At 32.9% G+C, this 20,849-nt stretch overlaps 1 protein-coding gene across 14 annotated transcripts in view; it reads left to right on the forward strand.

The window, feature by feature from the left end:
- NECTIN3 (nectin cell adhesion molecule 3) overlaps nucleotides 1–20,849 on the forward strand; it is a 294,923-nt gene that overhangs the window by 40,747 nt on the left and 233,327 nt on the right. For all 14 annotated transcript variants that reach the window (XR_003147706.3, XM_035709821.2, XM_049105421.1 and 11 more), the window contains exons 3-5: nucleotides 6,522–6,818; nucleotides 9,746–9,863; nucleotides 13,691–13,842. Coding sequence is in view for 13 of the 14 variants with exons in the window: in XM_035709821.2 (XP_035565714.1) it covers nucleotides 6,522–6,818; nucleotides 9,746–9,863; nucleotides 13,691–13,842 (567 nt within the window). In the remaining variant the exon portion in view is untranslated. The remainder of the gene's footprint in view (nucleotides 1–6,521; nucleotides 6,819–9,745; nucleotides 9,864–13,690; nucleotides 13,843–20,849) is intronic.

Below are 20,849 nucleotides of genomic sequence, written 5' to 3' on the forward strand. Positions count from 1 at the left end.
ATGTATGTAATGCTATGTGGTTCTTAGCTTTTTTACTTTCTTCATAAAGGTTACTTTTTGTTTATAATATTAAGTGCTGAGTGTTTTTGACATTTTCAATATTCTCTCTTAAAATTTCAGACTTTAAATTTCCACCTTTCAATAAGTTTTTCTCTATACTTAAATGACTTTTATCTTAGAGCCATTGGTATACTTCATGTTTGTTTCTGAAATCAGATTTTATTTCTGCTACTGTGGATTTCATAGCTATTTGAATCTTGGGCTATTCCTCTAATGAACAATCTTCTGTTTTCTCATATCTGGTAAATGTTAGAATTTATGTTGGAATTTAAAATGAGCTTATTAGCATGAAGATAGCCACTTGCAGTGAAAGGTTCCCCAATTTGGAAATATTGGTTTGTACTTTTAGAATAATAGAATAAGGATTAAGGAGTAATAGCAGCCATAGCCATTTCCACCCAAAGTAGGACTCCTTTAATGAGCAGTCTTTGCTCCACCTCTACCTGTTTGTCTGTTGGGGACTTAGATTCTACTACTGCTCCCCTCTCCTCAACCCTCCTTCTTCACTTTCCTTCTGGGTTTTACACCCTAGTAAAAAGCCCTTGTACTCCTCGCTTGGTCTTAGTGTCTGCTTCCTGAAAAGCAAACAAGTACACAGCCCCTAATATTTAAAGGCATAATTTCAGGGTGTCTGACATGCAGGAAAGCTATTTTGTCCAGCTCTGTCAGGTATTTTTTCATATTGAGAGTTACTACTTAAAAATAGAAATAAAATTGAATATTTGAGGACTTTATATGTTTATGACACTGCCTGAACAGCTGTGGGGAAATATAACTCATGTTTATGAAATCAATACTTTTGAGAAATATTTTGATTAGAAGGCAAGGCATAAAATAAATATCTGAAAAATGAAGTGCAGGCCATCAGCATAAAAAAAGTAACAAAGTTCATTGGCTAGAAAATAATTCTTTGTGGAAGAGGGAGCCCTTAGGAATAAAGGGTGTTTTGCTTTAAATTTTAGTAATTTCCCCTAATTTAAGACAATACTCAGTGGTTTAAAACTCAAGGCTGTTTATGGTATAAGACTAGTCTTGATTTTACCATGCCTACGTCTCTGGCTTCATCTATTCTGTCTCTTGCTCCACTTTTCCTAACAACACAAATTTAATAATCGTAATAAACTATTTGCAGTTCTGGTAATACCTGTTTATGTTCTACATGTGTTTTTCTTTCTTCTTGGATTGCTCTCTTTTTCTCCTGGCTCTCTCTTCTGACATTCTTGTATTTAACTGCTATTCATCAAACCACATCCTTTTATAAGCCATCGCTGAAATATATATCCCCTTGCAATTTGATTTTTTTTTTTTGGCTCTTTTGCCATTATATCTTGAGCTTATCTATTGCAGCAGTTACCATACTGTTTAGTGTGTGTTTTCTCCTTTATAAACACGTGGTAGACTGCAAACTCTGTACTCTAAAATTTAACTTTATCTCTAAACCCCTTTACAAGAGTTCCTAGTTATATAGCAGTGATACACCATTTAAGTGTTATTTAAGTAGGTTGTAAGAATGGATGGGTTTAACTTCTAGTCTACAAATGTTGTATAGAAAAAATAGTAGAGCCAGTCCTTGAATTTTGGGTAGATTTTGGGTAAGCAGAAGGGAAATAAGTAAAGGGAGAACAAATGAGCCAGTGGAGGGAGGCAGAAAACAACATATATTTGGGTGGAGTGGTTTTTAGTGTCAGTATTGTTGCCATTTTAGGCTGGAATTCTTTGTTGTAGTGAGCTGTCCTGTCCATTGTAGACTGTTTGGCAGCATCCATGACTTCTCCCCACTAGGTGCTAGTAGCAGTCTTTCAGTTAACAATTTAGAATGTCTCCAGACATTGCCACTTGTCCTCTAGGAGAGGAGGGGAGAGATCTCTCATTGTTGAGAACCTTCAATAGTGGAATCACTGAATAATTAGTTGATCAGAGAACTTCTATGAAATACAAGAATTAAAGGCTAGAAAGGTTGAGTAGGACTGCATTACAATAACTTGACTATTATGATGGGGAATTTGAGCATTGTATTACTAGAAATGCCAAGTTGGCATAAGGTGATGTATGTACTTCTTGACTCCCTTCTTCTACCCTCAGACCTTTGCTGTGTAAAGTGGTTCCTGAACCAGCAGCATTGGCGTCATTTGGGAGTTTATTTAGAAATACAGAATTTTAGGCCCCTCCCAGACTTACTGAATTTAGATAAGTCTACATTTTAGCAGGATTTCTAAGTGATTCATATGCAGAGTAAAGTTTGAGAAACACTGCTCTGACCACCTTCTCACTTGCTTAGAGGGATATTTAAGTCATAGTAGACTTGATTTAGGGAGTAATGTGATAAAAATTGTGATTTATGAAGATCAGTCTGGTGTTTTTGATGGATTGAAATGAAGCAGCCCTAAAGTCCTAATCCCTCAGCCCTGAGGCCATGAAGGCTTGAAAGTAATTTTCTGATTTCTGCCACTTGAGGGAAGAAGGGAGCTATTACAAAGGAATAGCTCTCAAAACTTTGTAACGTATTGGCTATAAGAAACAAGAGGTTTGAGCATAAACAGATTTTGAACCTTGGTGATTGAGGAAGTTATGTTCCTATTAATTCCTGTGGGCATGTCTGAATGAAAACGTGTTGGGAGTGGGAGGCAAAGATAATGAGATTAACATTTACTTTATTGAGTTTGAAGATATATAGGCAAAAAATACCAGGCAGGTAGTTAGAAACTGTGGAGTCAAGCCTGGTTTCAAAGTTGAAGAAAATTAGGGATCATCTAGATGGTAGTTTCTAAGGGAGATGCAAACAGTAACTGAAGGCTCAGGACCCAGTATTTATTAGGGCAGAGATTAGAAGAATAAGAGGTGAAGAGCTCAGACAGAGCTTTGGGAAAAACTCTGTCAAAGTAATACTACTTATATCAGGAGAAGATAAAATTTTTAAGATTATGTTAGCAGGTTTTTTTCCTCAATGAGAATTAAGCCTTATTGAATGAACATGATTTAAATAACCTTTTTTTTTTCCAGTTTTCCTAAGAATGGTGCACAGCTAGTATTCTAAATGTATAGCATACAAGGCAATTCGTTACTTAGAATAGATCCCTTAAGGCATTAGTACTTAATTCTTTTAGAACTGAATGTGAAGAACTGTGTCAAAGTTTCAAATTCTACCAAATTAGTGAAAGAGAATGGCAAACAAAAATAGTAAGCCTGTAGATTATGTGGTAACATTAGAGTGTCAGTGGAATGGTGGTAACAGAATTCAAATTAAGGGAATGTGACATAACAAGAAAGCTTTGAGAAAATTTAACAACAAATGCCCCAAGCAGAAGAGTTGTTTCCCAATTGGTTACTTCACTGGGTGGGATATTATATAGTTGTTAAAATTATGTTTAAGAGAAGTATTGCTGCTTGAGGAAAACAAAAAATTGTAGGTATGCCATGATTATTACATCCATATAGAAACTAGTAAGAAAAGATGGTAATAACTGCATTAGGATATTGTAGTTGTGGATAATTTTTCTGTGTGTGTTCTCAATTTTTAGAAATACTGCTTTTGCCATTAAAAAATAGACTTCCATTGCTATGTATGATGGAATAACAGGGACTGGATTTTCCCTTTTTTTAAGAACCAGAAAGCAGGCAAATAAAAAACCGTTTTTAGTCATTGGACAATAGGCAGTGTAGAATTATCCCTGAAAAAAGGACACCAAAGTTCTTGCTTCCTCCTGAGGCAGTTTCCAGGCTACCACTCAGTGACAAGGATTGAAGTGGAGAATGATGGTCTCAGGAAGTAAAAGAGACACACTGGAATTCAGGGAGGATAAGTGATTAGGATTTGTGGAGCAAAATACTTTCCAGCAGAATACTGGAAAGCAGAGAGCATCAGAGAGTGAGTGTGTGCTTTAGACATCTACGGAAGGGCGCTCTGAAGTCTTTGGGTTAGAACTGCTCTGTGTCCATGGGAGAGGAAACTTTTGAGGTTGGGGAAAGAACCAGGAGAAAGTAGTAGATCTATCCAACAATCACACAGGGCAGGGAAAACTATGTTCCCTCCATTCAGAGTATGTAGAGAACTGGTAGCAAAGAGGAAGCAGCAGCAAAACTACTAGACAAGGAAGGGGCCAGAGAAACTAAAACATTGAGGTATATGAGGAAAGTAACTTTAGAAAGCCAGTAAAGTCTACAACCAGGAGATTGATTTTCTTTAGAAAAAACAGATACTGTAACTTAAAATTGACTTTAAAACAAATTTTTAGGTTCCTCAAAGATAAAAGCTTCTATTAATGATGGCATAATTTATTCAGACCAACTCTTCCATAGGGGTAAAATATACCATTGAAACCTTCAAAGAAGTAAGAACATAGTGAGAAATACAAGTAGATCAAAATCTAGGAGAAGATGAAAATAGAAATAAGCCTTGCACTGAAAGTTGCATTCAACCTGGAGACTTGATAATTCAGAAGAAACACCTGACAATGCTAAGCTACAATCTTGAGCTCCTTGAGAAGAGAGACATAAATTTGTAAATGTGGTTCTACTCAAGATGGGATGTCTAATATCCCTTCTCTTATTCACCTGGTATCCAAAGGCTTACATTTTCAGAATAGTAGAAAACTAGAAGTAAACCAGCCTACTTATAGACTTATAGGTTTATAATGACCTGAGTGATTTGATCCTAAATTCAGGAGATCCTGGCCTGATAAGTGATTTCAAGAGTTTGACAGAAGAAAACTCAGATATTTTCTGGAGGAACAGTTCCTTTACTCTAGACCTCAGATTATTTCTACCTTAATTATCCAAACAGGCATTATAGTAGTCTCCTTGAATAGGCAGGTAGGTATACAAGTAAAGAAGATCCCACAAGCAGCAGCTGACACAAATAAGACAAAAGAAACTGACCTGCAAAGTTATAGGATGTTGGAATTATCAGACAGAGACTATTAAACAATATCGTTTAACATTTGAAGAGATAAGTCAGTCTATAAAAGTTCTGCAGAGAACAAGAAACTATAAAAAAAAATCACATAGTAATTGGCCTTGAAGTAGAGAAGTCATTTTTAGTGTATAAAAGCAGTTAACCATAAAAGGGAAATTAAAGACTGATAAGTTTTAGTACATTTGAATTAAAAACTTCTGCTCATTAAAACATGCCATAGGGCAAAAAGACAAGCTTTAAACTGGTAGAGGATATTTTTACCACATATAACCAAAAAAGGACTCTCTTTCCAAATCAATAAGAAAAAGCAATTGGCTTTAATAGACATTTTGCAGAAGAAGGAATTCCAAATGGACTGTAAACGTGGAAAGACCTTTAACATCATTCATAATAGAAGTTAAAAATACGGTCTCAGTGATCTGCCCTTATATACATACAAGAGGGACAGACATTGAGAAGTAAGGCAATATCAAGTGTGATGAGTCTCTGGACCAATAGGAACTCTAGGATTTGGAGTAAATTGGTACTTAGGAAATCTTCTTGACATTATCTGGTAAAGTTGAAAATAAAAATCGTAGTAGCAATTTCACTACAAAGGACAAACTAGAAAAACACCTGCACAAATATACAAAGATACATGAATGAGAATTCATGTTTCTTATAAAATTGTTTATACTAAACAGGAAATAGCACCAGTGTCCAATGGTAAATAAACAACAGTACAATAATTAAAAATAATATCTCTTGAGTAAATTATGAAACAAAAATAGGTAGATACAAATCAAGAAAGATGGTATTGAAAGAACTAGTTGAAAATTTGGGAAATGAATAAAATAATTGAGATAAAAACTTAATATACAGAGAAACTATAAGCTTGAGATAAGTAATTCATGAGGTGAGACTAAGGAATTTTTGCAGAAAGAAGCACATGAAATTTGTTGGAAAATGTGAAGAGATAGCTAGGATATATGAAAGTAGATTGAAAGGGTCTAAACATTAAGGTTACTTTCACCTGCTGAAGAGCTTTCTTATATTAGAAAAAGGTAATGGGATACACATTCTAGTAGATGTAACTATTATTGACATTACATTTTAACAGTATAGGTTCCATACTGGTAACCTAATTTATATTTTCTGTAAACATTTTTGCTGCAAAATGAAGCACTGTGTCTTAAAACTGTATCTTTTCCTCTTTCAAAGTAATACTTAAAGTCTCATAATGAAAATTATGGTACTAATTTACAGGAATTTTTCATATACTAACTTTGGGGAGTACTCATCAGTTGCTGTAAAGAAAAATATATCTCTTCTAGGGAGAATAGTCTTCGAGGTTTTCAAGTCTTACTGAAATTCTTGTTTGTCTTGGCTCATGATGTTCTTCTCTTCTTCCAAGAATCCAGTGGGTGTTGGCATTACTTAAAAGTGTGTGTGTATGTAGTTTTTACATGCATTTGCCCCTAAGTTTATGAAATATGGCTAGATAGGGTTTGGAAAGGTGTAATATGTTATTTTTTGAAATGTAACTAATTATTTTTTAAATTTTAAACAGTTGAACCCACTGTGAGCCTGATTAAAGGGCCAGATTCTTTAATTGATGGAGGAAATGAAACGGTAGCAGCCATCTGTATCGCAGCCACGGGGAAACCAGTTGCACATATTGACTGGGAAGGTGATCTTGGTGAAATGGAATCCACTACAACTTCTTTTCCAAATGAAACCGCAACAATTGTCAGCCAGTACAAGGTGTTTCCAACCAGATTTGCTAGAGGAAGGCGGATTACTTGTGTTGTAAAACATCCAGCCTTGGAAAAGGACATCCGATATTCTTTCATATTAGATATACAGTGTAAGTAAATGATAACATTTGCTTTATAAACATATGCATTTTAATTTTCTTGCTTCGACATAATTCTGTGTCCAACTTGTTAGTTTGAATATTTAGTATTCGTATATTCTTACAGCTTTTCCTTGTTGACATTTTCTTTCTTAATTTTTAAAAATATCTTCATGGAAATTTCATTTAACTGAAATATTTTTTATTTGTAAAGAATGGATAGTGACTTTAAAGTTGCTCTCCAACTTAAAATGATTTAGACTTACTCTTTTTTAGACCTTGAAAATAGGCTGGACTTAAACAGATTGTGGTAATTTATACCTCAAAATGTGCAATACTTAGAGACAAACAACTACTTTTCCAGTTTGATTAATTTAGCTATGATTCAGTTCTATTGATGCTATCCATGATGTTTTCAGTAAGAATTTTTTACTGCTTAGATGCATTTTAGTTTGAAAATAATTGTTTTTCCAATGCTGTTTTTCATCTGATTTTATTGATCGCATTGTAAGATTCTCATATTGTAAGACAATATTTTAAAGACATCGTTAGGATAATAACCATTGTAGATAAGGTTCAAAGCTTTGCCCATCTCCTATTTCTATTTTTTGTTAGGGATGCTCCATTGTATATAAAGTTTGTATGTATATATGTATGTGTGTATACTTTTTCCTGTACATTATCTCAGTTGTTGCTATGTTGTTTGTGTAGCATTTACAGTTTTTGAGAAAGAAAAAGTGATACTGTTTATAACAAGGATATGAAAATTAATAGGTGTTTAAAGGAGATATTATAGTTTTCTTCATGTATTTTTTGATAGGACATACATGGAATTTTAAATTGCACGTATTCGTTACACTTGGTATAATGGTTTCTAAAGCTAATTCTAAGAATCTTTTTCAACATTTATAGGGTTGAACTTGGGAAGTTATCTTACATGAATGTTATTGCCATTTTATCCTTGAGTGTGGATACCTTCTTTTCACTTCTCTGGAGAATCCAATTAAAATGTCTCTTTTTCCTTTTCCTACCTTACTTTCACAGACTCTTAACTTTTTCCTTTTTCTTGTAAAATTCAGATCCCAATTGTAAGTACTATTAATCTTTTCCTCATATATATATTGTCCTTCCTTATATCTCATGACTGAAATTTTCAATTTGTATTATGTACATTATGCTTTTTTGGTTGTTTACTTGAATGCAATCCTTAATGTATACAATATTTCTTTTAATATAAGACTTACATAATTATGGCTTAGATTTATTGGCTTGCTCCTAAAGTGTTCTTAGAGTAATCATGGTTTTTTTCCTCTTTTTAATTGGGACCTATAAAACATGTAAACAACATTTAAGGAGATAAACTCTTTTTTTTTTTTTTAAGGGATTTTGCAGACGTTAAATTTTTTTTAAATTTTTTTATTTATGATAGTCACAGAGAGAAAGAGAGAGAGAGAGGCAGAGACATAGGCAGAGGGAGAAGCAGGCTCCATGTACCGGGAGCCCGACGTGGGATTCGATCCCAGGTCTCCAGGATCGCGCCCTGGGCCAAAGGCAGGCGCTAAACCGCTGCGCCACCCAGGGATCCTCAGAGATAAACTCTTATATCCAAAATTCAGATCTCAAAATTTGGAGGTATTCTTTGGGATGCCTTACTTTTAGTACCTGTTCCCTCCTTCTAGTAAAAGAAATTAGACTCACAGATATCTGTACTGTTGTTTCAGCAACATTTTTAGTACCAATTGTGTGTTACAAAAATGTTAATTCTTGGTATTTATGAGGCAGTCATTTCTTAAAATTACAAGGTAATTATACCTTAGGAAAAGTTTAATTTTTTGCACTTTTTAAAAAATTTTTGTAAACCTTGCTTGACAACAGATCAAGCTTCCCTGACAGAATTAAACGGACCTGGTCTTTCTCTGACTTCCCCATCTGGTCATGTACTATTTACCTAGTTTATTCTGTAACTCATCTTTAAACCTTTATGACCTTCCTCAGCCTCACCCCCAGTCTAAATTAGGCCCTTCTTATCTGCTCTATATCATCCTATTCTTTTCCTTCTTGGCTTTCATAACAGGTTTTAGCTTTTAAGATTTTCTCTTCCTTATTAAAAACTATTAGAAAATAAATTTTATGAATACAGAGTTTGTATGTATACCAAATGCTTAAAACAGTGCCTGCCATTTACTAGGAGTTAAACAATATGATGGTTGAATGAATGATTTGTATTGGATTGTATAGTTTGAAGGCATAAATTTCTATTGCTGGTAGAAAGGGATAATTGCTTATTTAACTAATTATATTGTGATTTACCAAAAGATGTTTGGGTGCATTGATGGATGAAATTTCATGTTTTACGACAGTTGAGGCCACAGATAATTTAACTTTAATTGTAATTATATCCATAGAAAGTTTGTGTCACATCTCTACTTACCCGTAGACTATTAATTATAACACAGGAAATCTAATCTCTGTAATTGACTTTGTATCTTTTAGGGGGTATTTTCTTTCAGATTAAACATTTCTTTAAAGATAGTTTTATATGGTGACTTGGTATAGGTACCAATGCCACATCTTACCAAATTAAGTAATATAATGTATTTCCACTGTTCATAAGTTTACATTTTTCATAATGGGACTCATACTTTGTTCTTGGTGATGTAGGTTTGTGAATATCCTTACATTCAGTGTTCATAATAACTACAGCTGTACATGATTATAGTTGTCTGGTGTGTGGGTACTCATTGTCCATTCATGCACTCATTCTTTCGGTCAACAAATATTTATTGACTACTGTCTTCCACACTGGTTATGTGTTTTGACAGGAGGAAAAATGATTTCTATTCTTCTGAAGTTTAGTCATCATGTTAATGCTTTGTCATTATATATTGCATTAATCATTAGCAAAGGGTAATTTGTACTTTTATTCATTTATTTTATAGATGCTCCAGAGGTTTCAGTAACAGGCTATGATGGGAATTGGTTTGTAGGAAGAAAAGGTGTTAATCTCAAGTGTAATGCTGATGCAAATCCACCACCCTTCAAATCTGTGTGGAGCAGGTAATAATGTCAGATACTTCTAAAGATAAATTATTTAAAAGTGAAAATTATTCTTAAATACATATTTATTTTTAATCAGTGTAATACATGATGATTGTAATGGCTGAAAGTTAAATTAAGGATGAGTGTTCTCCTGTCCCACCTCTTCCCTACCTTCCTACCCCTGCAGTTTTGTTCTTAAGAGACTAGTTTTTAGCCATTTTAGCAATTCCTCTGGTAGTTAACCACCATTGGTCTTAAATTGTTACTTCTTAATACTATAATGTTGACTTCTTACTATAACAGATGAAAATTTAATTTTATATCTACCCCTTCAAACACAAACATACCGATATACATATTCTAACCATAATAAGTCCTAATGAAATTAAGCCACTTTTAGTTAAACTCTATAATCAATGTCTCCCTATGACACATAAATATTATTTATTGACAGTATAGTATACTAGAATTGTTTTATTTTGTCTAAAATCTTTGTTTTCCCTGAGGCTAATAATTCTTAGTCTCAAAGAATATCCTTAATTCTCTTTATCTGTGAAATTTCAAACTGTTATACTAAGGTTTTCATTTATATTTTTCAGTATTTGGGGCTCCCCTTTAGTCTTGAGACCTGAATCTTTCAACTGTGTATAGTTTTTTTTTTTCATTTTTTTGATCATTTCCCCTTTTTTAAATTTGCTTCTACTAGACCTTTCTTATTGTTCAGTTTTTTTGTTCTACCTAGGAAATTTCCTTCACTTTTTCCCCTCATTGACTTAATTGATTTAAAACATTTTGGAGGCATACTTTTTTTTCATTTTTTTTAAAGATTTATTAGAGACGGAAGGCAGAGGGAGAGGGGGAGAGAGAGAGGGAAGGGAGAGGGGGAGAGAGAATACTCATGTACACGCCTGCAGAGTGGAGAGCCCTGGTCCCAGGACACCGAGATCATGATGTGAGTCGAAATCAAGAGTTGACACACTTAATGATTGAGCTACCCAGGCACCCCCACATTTTTTATTTCTAAGAGCGTTTTCTTATTTCTCTTTCATTTTATGGCATTTTTTTCTTATTTTATGGCTGTAGTGTCTTGCTTCTTCCTAGAAGCACCTTACTAAAGTTTATTTCCTCTTCAGAGAGTTTTTACTGCTTCTTATTGTCTCCTTCAAGTTCTTTTGTTTTTTCTTTGGTTTTTAATTTTGTAGATATTCCTTCATTTTCTCAGTTGTCCAATCATTTCACAGTGATGCATTAAAAGAAAATAAAATCCTCACTGGAAATTCTGTCTTTGTAGTGGGGATTACTCATTAATAGATTCCATTTAGAGTGATCAGTTAAGAGTTATTTCCCTGGGGAAGCTTCAGATGTCATTCAGGAAGAGTGAAAGTCTTTTTCTGTGGCCATTCAGTTTATTAACCTTCATCCTTCTTTCTAAAACATAAATGCCTAGTATCTTGTACAGAGTTGAAAGGAGTCTGTTTTTTCAACTTTCAGCTGATGTCCATAATCCTAGCCCTTTGCTTCACTCCGGCTTTCTGTAGTAGTACAGTGAGTCAGACTCCAAATCTTGGGTTCCTTGGACCAAAGTCGTATACGCTTGGAAGCACTTCTTCAGCCCAAAATGGAGCTTCTCATCCTTGGCGCTGTTAACATTTTGAGCTGGATAAATCTTTGTTGTGGGAAGCAATCCTGTGAATTGCAGGATGTTTAACAGCCTCCTTGGCCTCATACCCACCTCCCCATTGTGAAAATCAAAAATGTCTCCAGACTTGTCAGTTGTCCCCTGGAGACAAAATCATTCTTGATTGAGAAACAGTGACTTAAAGCGTATATTGTTTTTTCCATTGGTTTTTCTGTCTTCTAAAAGTTTGTTGAAACGTCTTGTCTGATGAATTCTGCGTCCTGTTCTCTTGATCCTTGTGCCTTTTTAATAGCTTTTAATTCCTTTACTCTTGTTTTATTTGAGATATTGTGGGAACAAGGAAACAGTATATTAGGTCAATCTGTTGACCTAATTTTAAAGTTTATAAAGTAGAGAAAGTTTTTTTCATTTACATTTTCTGAAAAGTGGAAAGAAGTCATTGGTTATGTGTGGTAGATTATTTCTAAAAGTCATACAATTCTGAGTTCCCTTCCTTGTATTTGTACTTGGAGATGCCTTTTTGAGTAAGACATCTAATCTCTCTAATTCTTTGTTTCTTCACTGATAATAGTACATCATAGAGTTGTGAGGGTAGAGACAATGAATATAAACAAGGTTAACATAGGTAAAATAGTATAGAAGTGCTTTGCATGTCATTTGGTGTGAGTTTAATGTGATGGATTTTTCTGACCATGGCTTATTTGAATAAGCAACTTTAAGGGATTATAAGCCATTTTTATATTTCTCACAATTAAAGAAAATAGAATTTGGGCATCAAGGTGCAGAGAGATAATTGGTATTTCTATATACTCTGTATTTACTCTCATCCTCCTAGAAGTTCACCTTTTGAAAGCTGATGCTTGTACGAATGTTCTTTTCAGAGTTCTTGTAGAAGAAGGTTGAGTGTTTTTGTTTTTTTAAACCATGTAAGAATATTGCCTTTTTTCTCCAATGCTAAATTAAAGTTCCTGCACTGTAAAATATTTTATTGACTGTTCTTCTACCTACTACCATTGGATTTGCAGAACAAAATCATTCCTCATATTGTCCACTGTTGGTTCTGTTTCCTTCTACCTTCTTCTTATTTTTTGTTCTTATTCTCTTTGTAATTACTTGTCAGTCTTCTGTGTATTTAGATCATTTATAGCAGGGACCAAATCTTATTTACTTCTGTATTTCAGCAAACCAGCAGAGCAGAGTATGGTTAATATTAAGCTCCTAGTAATTAAATAATGGATGGCTGAGTGAATGAATAAATGAACCTTTTTAAAATCTGCTTAGCTCAAACCATAATATTTGAGTGGTTTACTTGACTTTTTGTCCTCTTAAAAAATAACTCATGGGCTTTAGAAATAAATTCAAAATAAATACATCTTGGTGTGCTTTTTGGTACCCTAAGGTTGCCAGTATGAAATATAACAGTATACTTAGTTCCATTGCAATGAATGGCTTTAGAATTGTCATAGGCTTTTATTCCTGTTGTGGTTTATAGTAATGTATACACTAGATAGGACCTCTTAGCCAAGTTAGTATAGACACCATTTTAAAAAAGTTATTATTGATGGCAAATGGTACCTTGGTTTTTACTGTCACAGATGCCCACCTTACAAATGAGATGATTTTATATGAAGACCCTTTTTTGATGCTTTAGAAACTAATCGTCTTTGAATGGGGCACAGTATAGATTTTCTCAGTGTGAATTGGTGCTCTTTAAGTATGCTGCAAAAGGTGCCAAGACATTATCATGTACTTAAATGAGATGGCTTTTCAGTAAGAAATTTATAGGTATATTATGAATTCACTGATGTACTGAGAATTATTTTTAATTCTTCTGAAACTGCATGTCTTCAGATAATATATTTTTCTAATTTTCCAGTTTTCTGAATGTAATTCTTTAAAATCACATAATTTTTTTCTTTCCTTGCCTTCCATTCTAATATGTTGGCCTACTTGGCACTTATGTCTGTTGGTATTTTGAAAGAATGGGTATTCTTTTTTTTGAAGGAATGGATATTCTTAATGGATTTTTCAGTTCATTTTTATTGAAGTGAAAATTTGTATCATATACTTCCATTTCACAGTGAATTTTACCTAAAAAATGCCAGTTCTTTCACTAACATCTTAAAAGTGTACATCTTGTGTAAATAGCTGTCAGTGAATAAAGTCTGAAGATATTTAAAATAATTTCATCCTTTTTAAAATCTAGGTTGGATGGACAGTGGCCTGATGGTTTATTGGCTTCAGACAATACTCTTCATTTTGTCTATCCATTGACTTTCAATTATTCTGGTGTTTATGTCTGTAAAGTGACCAATTCCCTTGGTCAAAGAAGTGATCAAAAGGTCATCTACATTTCAGGTAAGTTACTGTCTACTCCCAAAATGAGTTACTGAAATTATTCCACTAATTGTAATCATAACAACACTGTATTCTCGCCAGTGATTTGTATTTGCTAACGTACGGATTCATCAGTGTGAGTTTTTCCAAATAATCTAAAAGAGATGTGATAAAGTAACCCTACCCAAGATACATATGTAAATTGGCACTACTTAAATGTCAAATGTCTATGCAGCAAGCTTATATACATTTTAAGACCTTTGCATATAGTTAATATTTCAGTTCCATAGTATTAAGTATTCCTTTCATAGATTGTATGTACTTTTCTAGGCTCTTTGATTTTTATACTGAGAACAAATATTTGAGTTTGTGTGTTATTTTGGTGGCTACTGTGAACACAGGTGTCTCATAAAATGGGCTATTGACTTTGATGACCTGACTTATTAAATAACATAGTTTGTTACTTAGTATGGAACTATATCATATTGGGTTACTGACAGTGAAGTAGGAGTGCTACTGAAAATGTTGTAATGAAATAAAATTTAAGATGTTTCTTATTGTCAGTCCTTAAGCCACTAAGAGCTTAGATTTTTCACATTCCGTTGGTTTTGCTCTGAATGTTTTTATTAATTTGATTGAGTATATAAGTTCGGGTACTCACAAAATAAAGTTAGAGCTAAAAATACATTTTTTTCATGGGTATGGCTATAAGTTATCAGTATAATGCTCATTTATAAAAATTATATAAAAATATTGTGAGCACCTAGTTAGTGACTGCAAGAATATAGAAATCCTCATGTCTAAACAATGGAAAATTAAAGGAAAAAGGAAGAGAACCTTGAGAAAAGCAGGTTTGTATGGCAATTATGTAATTTTGAAAACTGAATAGTTAGATTTTTAGAGAAATTTTAAGCTTGCTTTAATGTTCTATTCTCTGTCTTTGTATGATCAATCTAAAAACAGTCCCCCATATTATATTCTCATGGCATTTCCCACAATTTGTAGTTATATACTTGCTTGTGTACATATTATCTATCCATCCTCATATTTAATCAATTTGTATTTGCTTCATTTACCACTGAATACTCAGCACTTAGTGCCTGGCATATGACAGGGGTGATGCAAATATATTTTTGCATGCATCTCACAAGAAGCTTAGAGCTGTGTACAGCCCTAGCTAGCCCTTTATGCCGGTAGCAGTGCTTTGGTAGAAATCAGAATGAGATTAAATATTAGTTTGTTTGTCTTCCTTCTTCCTTTAAAGATTTTTCTCTCTTTCTTTTTAAGGATCTTAAAGCCACAGGAAATGCATATTTAAAATGTGGTTACCTAAGGACTACTTACTGTGTTTCTATGAAACAAAATTTGGTGTGGGATATTACTTGTAAATCTCAGGCTCAGTTTGTTATTATGTAGTCATTTAAATATTGAGGCTCAATTTGGACATTTTTATACATACTGATTCTGTTGATGATACCCTAAATTTATTATATCTTTTGGCATTTTGGATCCATTTCCCAGTATTTTCGATGTATGTGTCCAACTGCCTATTAAAATCACTAACTCTTTGTAGAAGTATAAATAGGCATTTATAGCTTAACATTCAAAACTGAGGTCCTGATCTTTCTTCTGCTACTTGCCACCAAACCTCTTCCTCCATCAGTTTCCCTCCTTTCTGCCATTGGCAACTCCATCCTTAGTTTTGCTCAGGGTTTCATCCTTGATGCTTAGTCTTGATTTCAGTTGTTCTCTCATACCCCATCCAGTCCATCATCAAATCCATGGCAGCTCCTCCATTATGATATATGTAGAACCTTTCTAGTTTTCCACCTCTGTTGTGAGTATTCTGACCCAAGCCATCAGCAACCCTTACTTCATTATTAATACAGCCATTTAATTTCTGTACTTTAATTTATCCTTAAAACAGCAGCCAGAATGATTATTATAAAAGGCATGTCATATCATGTCACTTCTTTCCTGCAAACCTTTCACAAATTTCTCATTTGACCCACAGTGAAAACCAGATCTTACAATGACTTAAAAGGATCTGTACATGCTCTGATCCTAGATTTTCTCTCTGACCTCATCTCTTATATCCCTTACGCACTTGGCCTTGTTCCTGGCCTCCTTGCTGTTCTTTGAACACAACAGGAACTTTGGTACCTTAAGAGTCTTTGACTTGCTTCTCCAGCTGGAAAGCTCTTCAGGTATCCTTATAGTTCTTTCCCCCACTTCCTTTAGGTGTTTGCTCAAGTATCACCTTCATGACTATAAATAAAATTGAAACCTCCTTTACCCCTTTACTCCTCCTCTGCCTTATTTTTCTCTATGGTATTTACTGCCACATAATATCTACATATTTTATTTATATGCTTTTCTGTTTTTACTTCTACTAGAAATAAGTCCTTTCATCTGTTTTACTCACTACTGTATTTCCACCATCTGCAGTAATGTTTGGCATGTGATAGGTGTTCAGTAAACTTTCCTTGCATGAATGAAAAAATTTGTTTGAAAAGAAAACAAGAAAGAAAAATCCAGAATGTGCTTTTATATAGCTTTATTTTGTTTGACAAGGTAAATAACATAACACTGATGATAAACTTCACACATTTTTGGTCAACCTCTACTAAGTCCTAAAAGAGGGGAAATAAAATTTTAAGTAAATAAGAAAAATCAATTAGTTGCTGCTAAGTACTTTAGAAATCATTTTATGAGATGATTTTAAGTATTAGACTTTACCTTTCTATCCAGTCTTTAATATAGTACACTATGTTGAGCGTAGTTAACTCCTCTGAGAGCTTCTCGGAGAATATTAAATATCCTAGATATAATACTGCCTGTCCATAATGACTAGTAAATCCTAATAGGCTTTTATCAGAAAAAAGGCCATAATTCACACAGAGTAAACAATTAAGCTGTTGGCCTTTTTTATTAAAAGTTATATGTACCCTTTTTCCTCTAGAAAAAATTTTAATTCAGTATTAAAATTGATATTCAAAAATTTAGGAAATGATTTTTAAATTATTTCTAAAATGAATGTATCTCATGCCTGGAGACTAAAAGATCTCAGAACAAGTAGAGTTAGCAGCTCTGAGGGGAAATTGTAATTTTATTCTACCCTTTTTTCACATTGGTAAGTGTAAGATTTGGGGCAATAGGTGATTGATCCAAGATTGCAACATTCAACCTCAATTACTACTTGTGGAGTTACAGTGAATCTTTGTCCAATACTAAATGACTGCTGCAAATTGTGTTTTTCTGGTTGTTTTGGTATGTTTTTCCCTGATATTTGTAGAATATATTTTCTTAGAGAATAGAGAAATAAATTTTTGAGTCACATAACTTCCCCCATGCCTAAAACTCAAACAGTATCCTATGCAAATCTTGAATTTTGAATCCTATTGATTTTAGGAATTAGGTACACTATCTGGCATAAGAATCCAAATATAATCAGTATTCTTTAAAATTCATAGATTTTGTTTATTTAAACAACTCCTATAAGTCTAAGAGAAGAAAATCGATTTATTTTTTTAATATAGTAGTTATTAGGCTAAAATCTTTTATAGCTACAAAAGCCTTACTGAACTATTTGTTTTCCTGTTTGGCAGAACTCATTAATTTGGGGGGAAAAAATAAAACTTCTTCATTTGATTGTCGAGAACTCATAGTCTCGACTAGTGCATTACATTAATAAAATATTTGTTTATCACACATTCTGCAAATAATATCAGAAAATACTGTCTGAAGAAATAAGGAATGCTATGAGGAAGGATTTTAAATTATGATAAATAAGTAGCTATTAGTGATTACAAAATAATCTGTTTGATTTCTTACACAAATTCTAATTTTCAGTGTAATTATCTTGGAGCAGGGCAGGAATGAGAAAACATGAACAAATGTCTTGTGCGTTGTCATATGTCCATTGCTTAAAATACAAAATAATTAAATATTAACAATAATCCCTCTTCAGTGGAATCAATGAGGCAATGATATCTTTATTTGGTTGAGGAGGGGTTGGCAGGTTAAAAAATTTCTAGAACCACTAACAAAATTTTATTTTATTTTATTTTATTTTATTTTATTTTATTTATTATTATTTTTTATTTATTTCTTTTTTTTCACTGACAAAATTTTAAAGTAGGGTTTGTTTTTTGGTTTCTCTTTTTTTTCAGTTAGGGTCTTTGAAAGCTGTATTTTGTTATATCTGAGTTAATTAGTGGCCATGAATCTGTGTTTACATAAAGAACATTGCAAGTAGAAATAAGAAATACCAGTGAATCTTTTTTTTTTTTTTAAGAGATACTTAGTAAAAAAATGAATTACATATCTTGGTGAGAGTTCAGGTACATGCACTATTCTGAGAAAAACATCATTTCATTAAGAACTATCAAAAGTTTAAAAATCTTAACATGCACAAAAATGTGTGAATTACAAATAATTAGGTGATTTGTGCTTCTGTTTAAACATGTTGATACCAATTTATTGTAATTTTTTTTTCTTTGGAAATCATTGTAAAGATGACATTTAGTATTTGAAAACTTGACTTATCCATTTTCCTACCACCTCAGAAAATACATGAATTGTCTTACAGATGATTAAATTTCCATTTATTTCTTTAATATCCTGGTTCTCTGGAGTTGCATTATATGATAGGCTTTACTACTTTTATACTAGAAATGATCCTACAGTTCCACAATTTTTTTTTAAGATTGAATTTATTCAACCAGTGAATAATATGTTCTTACAAATTAAAACTCTTCCTTGATACACTTACATATAATATGATAACTAATATTCACTTCAAAGTACTTGGCAGGATTGCCTGTTATATTGGTTTAAACTCATAGGAAATTAGTTATGCTGTACTTGTTAATTTTATATTGTACTTGCTAAATTTTTACCACATTCTGTACATATGGCATTCCGTGATGAAACCTGTTTCAGTAAGTATTTTTCTTTAGCTTGTAATTTTAGAATAACTTACCCCATGTAGATTTAGTATTTTTCTAACAATCATTTTTTAAAATCTCTCAGTACCACTCATTTAAAAATTAATTATAGGAGATTACCATTTGAGTCATTTATTTTTATCAAAGAAGAAATTCAAGGTTTTTTAACTCATCCTTTCTTCAAACTCTAGAGTTTTGTGTAACATGACCTACAAGTACCACTTAATTGAGAATTAACCGATCTTTAATTTTTACTATTTATGTTTAGTTGCTTTTTAATATTAATGGCTATTTACTCTGTAATCTAATGGCAATACACAGGATCATTTGCATCTAATATTTAAGTATTATTAGAATGTTCTCTCTAAAATATTAGCTACTCTTTGAGACTCCATACTAAAGCAATGTGACACTAAATTTTGCAGACACGGTTGAAATTCTTCAATTACTTAAATGTTTGGATATCTTACCCATGGGATATAGACATGGTGATGGCATTTTATAACACTTGATAACATGTTTTTACTTTGTCCTTGTCTGTTAGTCTCATTTGATAATATAGCCCATTTGGCTAACACAGTTTAAACATGCTTTTTATTTTTAAATTACTAAATAATGGTATGTACTATATATGTCCTTCCTAAAAATTGAAGAGTTCTCTTTACTTAAGGAAAATATTTTTGAGAGAATTATTAAACCAACAGCTATACTATGGCCACTTAACAAGAATCTATAGTTTTTCATTCTTTTAAAGATAAGTTCCAATCTTATAAAAGTAAAACGATATTAGGTAAAGATCGATATTAAGAAAACATTTTAATTTTTTAAATTCTTTCATTTTATTTCTTTGTTCTTCTGGCTAAGAAAGTGTACATTTGGATTGCTTAATGTTTTTGTATGAGAATTCTTAAGCCAGCTGTATACAGGACACTTAAGTAATGCTCTTCAAAAAAAAAAGAAAGAAAGAAAAGTATTCCTTGGAGTACAATACCATGCTTAAACTTGGAATAGAATAATTTAGGATTTACACCATAGGTAATTTCATTTCTTTTACTTCATTGGTAACTGACTAAATGTCAGTTTTGTTATTTTTAAGAAATATAGAAGTACCACTATATTCTGATCCTAAGAATGAAAAACTATTGTTACTATGAATATATATTCATTAACTGTGCTGTCTTTTCAACTTGCTGCCAGATCAGCCTGCATTGACATTCTTTGCCTTTCTGTGTCTTGTCTATCTTTACTGTTTCCATTAGATCCTCCTACTACTACCACCCTTCAACCTACAATTCAGTGGCATCCCTCAACTGCTGACATCGAGGATCTAGCAACAGAACCAAAAAAATTGCCCTTCCCATTGTCAACTTTGGCAACAATTAAGGATGACACAATTGGCACAATCATTGCTAGTGTAGTGGGTGGGGCTCTCTTCATAGTACTTGTAAGTGTTTTGGCTGGAATATTCTGCTATAGGAGAAGACGGACGTTTCGTGGAGACTACTTTGCCAAGAACTACATTCCACCGTCAGATATGCAAAAAGAATCACAAATAGATGTTCTTCAACAAGATGAGCTTGATTCTTACCCAGACAGTGTGAAAAAAGAAAACAAAAATCCAGTGAACAATCTAATACGGAAAGACTATTTAGAAGAGCCTGAAAAAACGCAGTGGAACAATGTAGAAAATCTCAGTAGGTTTGAAAGACCAATGGATTATTATGAAGATCTAAAAATGGGAATGAAATTCGTCAGCGATGAACATTATGACGACAATGAAGATGACTTAGTTTCACACGTAGATGGTTCGGTAATTTCCAGGAGGGAGTGGTATGTTTAGCAACCACTAAATGTGACTTACCTATGTACAATGTTTCATTCATACTAGTTGATCATTTTCAGATTGTTCATACTTTTTCTTGAGGAAGAATAAGCTTTTTCAACTTGATTTTCAAGCTTACTTTTTATATTCTAATTTGACAAATGAAAATGTAAAATCTGGGTTCAATGTATCTGAGCTGCTTTACAATTTTTTTTTCAATGCTGTACTACTGTCTCAAGATTTAAATTTTAATGCAG

Source organism: Canis lupus, chromosome 33, assembly GCF_003254725.2.
Source record: "Canis lupus dingo isolate Sandy chromosome 33, ASM325472v2, whole genome shotgun sequence".
In the NCBI taxonomy this organism is placed as follows: domain Eukaryota; kingdom Metazoa; phylum Chordata; class Mammalia; order Carnivora; family Canidae; genus Canis; species Canis lupus.